The sequence below is a fragment of the Ornithodoros turicata genome, chromosome 1 (genome assembly GCF_037126465.1).
Source record: "Ornithodoros turicata isolate Travis chromosome 1, ASM3712646v1, whole genome shotgun sequence".
In the NCBI taxonomy this organism is placed as follows: domain Eukaryota; kingdom Metazoa; phylum Arthropoda; class Arachnida; order Ixodida; family Argasidae; genus Ornithodoros; species Ornithodoros turicata.
Genome location: NC_088201.1, coordinates 191,548,412 through 191,555,387, shown reverse-complemented (window position 1 = coordinate 191,555,387; position 6,976 = coordinate 191,548,412). Strand labels below are relative to the sequence as shown.

Sequence of the window (6,976 nt, the reverse complement as noted above, 5' to 3'; positions counted from 1 at the left end):
TCAGCGTTAACTCTGTGCTGTATTAAATTATTCATCATGTGCTGTTCAAAGTGTTTCTCTGCCATTCATCCGTGCATGTTTGTCGTTTTGATAGATTCTTTTTCATTTATTTTCCTGCATGTGTCTGTTGTTTATGTGATATGTTTTGGTTCTCTATTAGCTGTTGATCGTGTTTCTCATTATTTCCGCATGCCTATGCTGTTTACTTAATAAGAAAATGATTAATTGTGTAATGTTGGAATAATCTTCTCTATTGCGCTCGAAAATGTTCATAACTGTCAGGTGTACGCCTCCCGTCTTCAACAAATCAGGGCAGATATTATTAGAGCTGATTGTTGGCCAGGAGCGTGCTATGTGGTGAAGTTCATTTTTAACATATTTTCTGTGTCGGATTCACAAAACAAAGTAAGGTTTGTAGTGTCTCTTAGAATGAAAATTGTATTGTGGAAGTCAGGATGATGATTTTATGATAGTTAAAGTGATAGATTATTCTCCTCTGTTGCTTTGATTAACCAATGTAGTGTTATAGATTTTATTTCCTCTTGTGTTCGTGTCCCATGGTCTTCCAGGTTCTCTGCTGTTCACATACATCTGTCAGAACTTCCCGCTATTGCACTGATGGTTCTCACGTATAGGAATATTAGACTTTTTATAATACAACTTGTAATTTTGTTTGTAATAATATTGATTAAGAATATCTTCTTTGATTAAATGTGGCGATCGTTTCTCGTTTTGATATGGTGTAGCTATTACTTCTCTACATTTGGAGGATTGGTTCTCTATTAATGTTATGTGCTGATTCGAATTATTTCCTTGTGTCTGCGCTATTCAAATCATAAGAAACTGATTATTTGTGTCATGCTGGAATATTAAACTTAGCTACTGTGCTCGAAATTACTTACATCTATCAGGTTCTCAAGTCTCAGAATGTTTATAATAAAACTTGTAATTTTGATTGTAATCGTAATGATTAAAAATATATTCTTTGATTAAAATGTGCTATCCCTTCTGATTCATTGAAAACGCGTGATTACCACTAATAACAAATATTGCGTTTGATCCGTGACACCCCTTCAATGCTATTGCATCATACCTGTAATAAGTATAATCTTTGTTACATGTATTGTGTTTCTATTGCTTCAGGTTTTTGGCCGGGTTTTTCTCCTTCACATAGAGTCATAACATAATTCCTGACACTAATGACTTTAATAAATATATTTTCACTTGTACTTTTGTGTACGGCTATCCTTTGTGTAGTAACCGGGCAGGGAGACACAGTGCAAGCTAGGCGGAAACTGGTTTAATGCAACAAGGCAACGGCACGCATGCCGATATATACAGATACGCCACGCAGTGTATGTGACGTCATGCCGATAGGCCTCCTATCGGCTACTACATTCCTTCCCTTTTTATTTTGTTTCAAAGCCATAACGTTCGGGTTGCTTTCGTGTTCTCGGGCTTCGTCGTAGTTGCGGTACCGGAGCGTTGTTTTCCGTGGCGACTTCATCTTCAGCAGACACAGGCGTTGCCAATGGGGTCCCCGTTTCGTCTTCTACTTGAGGCTGGACTGCCAAAGCCGGGTCAGGCGGTTGCTGTGTACTGGTCTCCTCTGGAATCCGGATCGTTCTGGGCGCAGGAATAGCAAATGCGTGTGAAGTAATGTCGTCCACATGGACAAACCTCTCTTGGCTTTGAACCCTGACTATGTATGTAGACAAGCTGACGCGCCGCACGACAGTGCCTTTTAACCATCTTGGATCACCCGGTCTGGTCCCTCTTACTCGAACGCTATCGCCCGCTTCGAACTCCCTCCATGAAGTTCCGTTTGGGCGGCTTTGCCCTTGAGTAATACCTCTTTCCGTCCGCTTTGCTAATTCGGGGTGCAAGATGCTCAGCCTCGTGCGTGGCTTCCAGGACAGAAAAAGTTCGGCTGGCGTCTTACCAGTTGTTGGACACGGTGTGTTACGGTATACGAAGAGAAACTGATCCAGTCGATGTCGAATCGTCCGAGTCACTCCTGTGCTCTCCTCATCCCGAAATTGGCGTAGGAGACTTCGTTTGACTGTCTGGACAAGTCTTTCCGCTGCTCCATTTGAGGCTGGGTGGTACGGCGGTGTCCTCGTATGCTGCACAGCGTTCGTTCTCAGGAAATTTGAATATTCGTCAGACACAAATTGAGGACCATTGTCCGTCACAATTTTCTCCGGAAGTCCGAAAGCTGCAAAAACCGTGCGTAGTGTTTCCACAGTGATGGCCGCTGTGGTTGACTTCATGTATTGGACGTCCACCCATTTGGAGTAGGCGTCAACAAGAACCAAAAACCATTCGTTATTGTAGTATGCAAAGTCCAAATGAACCCTCTGCCAACGTCTGGTTGGCCAACCCCACGATGACCCCTGTATTTTCGGTGCTGCGTTCTGAGTAAGCTGGAAGGTTGAACAGCCTTTTACGGCTTCCTCAATGCACGTGGTTAACTTAGGCCACCAAACGTGGCTTCTCGATAACATTTTCATGCGCGTCACGCCTGGGTGTCCTTCGTGCAAAAGTTGCAATACTTCCGCTTGTAGTGCTTTTGGGATGACAACTCTGTTTCCCCACGTGACGCAACCGCAGTCTACCGACAGTTCATCTTTCCGCACAAAAAACGGTGCCATGTTGTCGTCCGACGATTTCGCAGGCCAACCATTCAAAACAAAAAAGAGTACCTTTGACTAGACCGCATCCCTTTGCGTTTCTTCCCGTATCTTGTCTGCTGATAACGGTGCTGCTTGCACTGCCGAAAAGAAATGCACATAGTCACTTTTGTCCGCTTCATTTCGAAGGGGTAATCTTGATAACGCGTCAGCGTTTGCCACTTGCTCTCCTTTTCTGTAGACCCACTTGTAACGATAAGCAAGCAGCATTAGCATCCATCGTTGCATTCTCGCAGCAGCCATTTGAGGATTTGGTTTTGTTTGACCAAGAAGCCCTGCTAGGGGAAGATGATCGGAATAAATTGTAAACTCTCGCCCATACAAAAACTTATGGAACCGTTTTACTCCGAATACAACAGCTAGCGCTTCTTTTTCGATGTGGGCGTAACCGCTTTCGGCTTTACTCAGCGTGCGTGACGCATACGCAATTGGCTTTTCTTCGCCGTTGATGACATGAAATAAAACTGCTCCTACCCCATAAGGGGACGCATCGCACACTAGTCCTAGCGGCTTCCTTGGGTCGTAGAAAGTTAGCACACTGTCCTGTGTAAGCAATTTCTTGCTTTCTTCGAATGCCAATTCTGCTTGCGAAGACCATTTCCATTTTTTATCTTTCTGGAGCAACTCATACAAGGGCTTCAACTTGGAGGACATGTTTGGCATGAACTTTGAATAAAAAGTTAACATTCCCAAGTAAGCCTTTAGCTCACTCACGTTTCGTGGTGAAGGTGCTTCCTTTATGGCCTGTACCTTTTTAGGGCATGGGTGGACGCCTTGCTCATCTATGATGTGGCCCAGATAGTTTACAGACTTCATGAAAAACTTGCATTTTTCTTGCCTTACTTTTACGCCCTGTTCCATGAACCGCTGCAGAACTGCCTCCACTCGGACCCGGCATTCGGCGTAGGTCGCTCCCATGATGAGAACATCGTCGAGGTAGCAGACCACCCCAGGTAGTCCCTTCAGAAGCTCGTCCATAATGGCTTGGAACACTGCAGGTGCGCTGAAAATTCCGTATGGCATTCGGACATACTGGTACAATCCCATGTGAGTATTAATGGTCAACAAGGGACGTGAGTCCGGGTGCAACTCAATTTGCTGATACGCTGCGGAGAGATCAAGAACGGTAAACACCTTCCCACCAGCCAAAACAGTGAACAAGTCCTCGACCGTGGGCAAGGGGTAATGATCATTCTTGATGCAGGGGTTTACAGTCACTTTATAATCTCCGCAAAGCCGCACTTTGTTGCCTGGCTTCTGTACGGCTACTATCGGTGTGGCCCAGTCGCTTCGCGTGACTGCCACAAGGACGCCGTCCGCTAGTAGGTCCTTTAGTTCTTCTCTAACTGGCTCACGAATGGCATACGGTACAGGTCGTGCCTTGCAAAATACCGGTAAGCTGCCTTCCTTAAGCACAAGCTTTGCTTGAAAGCCTTTTATCAGGCCTAAACCCGGTGAAAAAACGCTTGCATACCTTCTAACGAGGCTGTCCGGAGCTAGCTCGGTGTGGACCTCGTGAATGCTGTTCAAGTCGACCCCGAGGCTCTCAATCCAGTCGCGCCCAAGCAACGCTGGCTTGTCTCCGGGTACCACGATGATTTGCAGAACCTTCCGTTGTCCGTTATATTCCACAGCGACTTGGCCCTGGCCTATGACTTCAAGCGGCGTTCCGCCGTACGTTTTGAGCTTCAGTGCGCACTGCGCAAGCGACGGCGGTTGTTTTAGCAGCTTGAACAGGCTTTCTGACAGGAGCGAAACAGCTGCGCCTGTATCAACTTGCATTTTCACAGTCATACCTTCAAGCCGCACTTCCACTTCATACGGTCGCTTCGTTGTCCCGACGGGATACACGCTGTATAACAACAGCTCACTATCAGGCTGTTCGTCGTCCACGCTATGAAGCGCGTCGGCCGTTGTCTGCCTAGATCTGCACACGCGAGACAGATGCCCCGTGCGCTTGCAGTGATAACATCTTGTCTTTCGATAGCGACACGAATTGGCGTCATGTTCTTCGCCGCACCGATAACATTTGTTCTTGGCTGTTCTCGTTTCACTCCCCGAAACAGGCTTCCTGCTTGTCTTTTTGATCGCATGGACTTCGGCGTCTGTTCCAGCAACTGGTCGGAAGCCCCTAGACTCTCGCTCGGCCAATTCGACGCTCTTGGCGAACTCGCACGCCGTCTCGAACGTCGGCTCCTTTTTCTTGAGCAATCCTGTCTGGATGGCTGTGTTCCGCAGTCCCGCGACGAACCGGTCCCGCAACGCGTCGTCGAGAAACTGGCCGAACTCGCATTTCGCAGCCATGTGCTTCAGCGCGACTGCAAAAACTGCGACGGACTCCCCTTCCCCTTGGTAGCGCCGGTTAAATTTGAAGCGCTCCGCAATGACTTGGCTTGTAGGCCCGTAGTGTTCGCTCAGTACCTTCACCAAATCTTTGAATGACTTCTCTTCCGGCTTTGACGGTAGAAGCAAATCTTTGAGCGTCTTGTACACTTTCTTCCCTATGGCAGTGATGAAGGCTGACTTCTTAAGTTCTTCGTCTTGCACGTTGGCTACCTTGCAATAGTGCCCAAATCTTTCCACGTACGAAGCGAAGTCTTCGTCTCCTTCGTCAATGAAGGCGTCAAATTCCCACATCTTAGCCATGCCAGCCTACTCCAGCGTCTGTTGGTTCCGGGATCCGCCTCCCTAACCGCCGTAGTCTCGTTTCACCATCTTCGTCGCCGTTTGTAGTAGCCGGGCAGGGAGACACAGTGCAAGCTAGGTGGAAACTGGTTTAATGCAACAAGGCAACCGCGCGCATGCCGATATATACAGATACGCCACGCAGTGTATGTGACGTCATGCCGATAGGCCTCCTATCGGCTACTACACTTTGCATGTAAATCGCCTACTGCACACCTGTTGTAGCTGGAAAAAAATTGCGATTCAATTCGGCACAGACTGAAAAATGACGAAAGAAGTCGGCCCAGGATGAAAAATGTTAGCTGGTAAGCGCTCACGCAACCATCCGGCTACGCTCCACCCAGTGCAGCAGCCCTCCACACGAGCGCCGCCTGTCGCGCACGGGAAAAAGTCGCGAAAAAATTCGGCGCAGATTAAAAAATGACGAAAGAAGTTGGCGCAGGCTGAAAAATGTGAGCTAGTAAGCGCGCACGCAGCCCTCCCCCCGCCGATAAGCGCTCGGACAACCCTCCGCACTGGCGCCGCGCCCTCCGCACACGTGACGGTGTCCCAGACGCTGTGGGGTTCGAACCAGACACCCATATAGCTAACTCTCATCCAGTTTCTCTCCCAACCCATATATACTACTGACCTTGTGCTGGAAGAGATATTTGAACATACATACGGAATGTTTTTGCAAACAGCACTTCACAAAGACAGCAATACAAATAAACCGGAAATCCTGGTAGGCATGTGCCAGTACTTCGTACGCATTTTATTTTCGGAAAAATTGCGCGATAAAAAGCAACTGGAAACTAGCTTTGTGATACTTGAATTACAAACAGGTACCGCATCAAGACCATCACCTGTTTGTAATTCAAGCACCACAAAGGTAGCCCCAGTTACTTTTTGTCGCACTGGTTTTCCAAAACTAACCAGCATTATAAAATACCTGTCATTACCACCAGGAAGTTCCAGAGTTAGCGTTCGAGAAGCGATTACTCACGTCAATGCTCAACACCGTAGCGTCACCGGCACGGACAGCTGGAATCGTGCGCAGTATCGCGTTATATCCCTGAATTGTGCCAGAAAGTTCAGGCCGCCTTGTCTGTGGCATCAGCTTATACAGGAATATATGCTCCGCGTAGCCTTTCGCCACCTCAACGGTATCCTGTGAAAGAAGACAATTCATGGAAATGAATCTTCCCTGGCGTGTCAGAGGAAATGGGTTTTAGCAGCACAGAGATTGAAATCGTTGCAATCTGTACTTACTGAGACTTCCCGCAAAACAGCTGCGGCACTCTTCCCATCCTGGATATCGCTGCCACCGATGTACATGACGATCCAGTCTACTGCTAGGTGCAGTCGATGGATTTTTTCTCTCAGACGGGCCGCTGTAGCTCCGGGATAGCTAAAAGTGACGATTTCCACGTCAGAGTCCACGAACAACCTGTCGCGTCATAAACTTCAGCTGGCTACTGCCAACCAACGCGCCTTTCATCGTTTACGTTTCTCTGGGATCACAATGCGTGATGCGGCGAACTGCAAAGTCAGTTGAACGCTAAACAAGTAAATCTCCGAAGAAGCTGCAAGGGAGAACCATGCGTGCGTCTGTGCCG

General features: G+C 47.6%; 1 protein-coding gene across 1 annotated transcript; it reads right to left on the bottom strand.

The window, feature by feature from the left end:
• Nucleotides 1–1,546: 1,546 nt before the first annotated feature.
• On the bottom strand, nt 1,547–2,771 carry LOC135374433 (uncharacterized protein K02A2.6-like). Its single transcript, XM_064607397.1, has 2 exons — nt 1,943–2,771; nt 1,547–1,626 (listed from the first exon to the last, which is right to left on the bottom strand). Exons 1-2 carry the CDS (start codon nt 2,652–2,654, stop codon nt 1,553–1,555), a joined length of 786 nt encoding a protein of 261 aa, XP_064463467.1. The 5' UTR covers nt 2,655–2,771; the 3' UTR covers nt 1,547–1,552.
• Nucleotides 2,772–6,976: the final 4,205 nt, after the last annotated feature.

Coding starts and splice junctions, on each gene's coding strand:
- LOC135374433 (XM_064607397.1), bottom strand. CDS start 2,654: ATGGCACCGTTTTTTGTGCGGAAAGATGAACTGTCGGTAGACTGCGGT. Junction 1,627..1,942: donor CACACCGTGTCCAACAACTG/GTAAGACGCCAG, acceptor TCCTGCGCCCAG/AACGATCCGGATTCCAGAGG.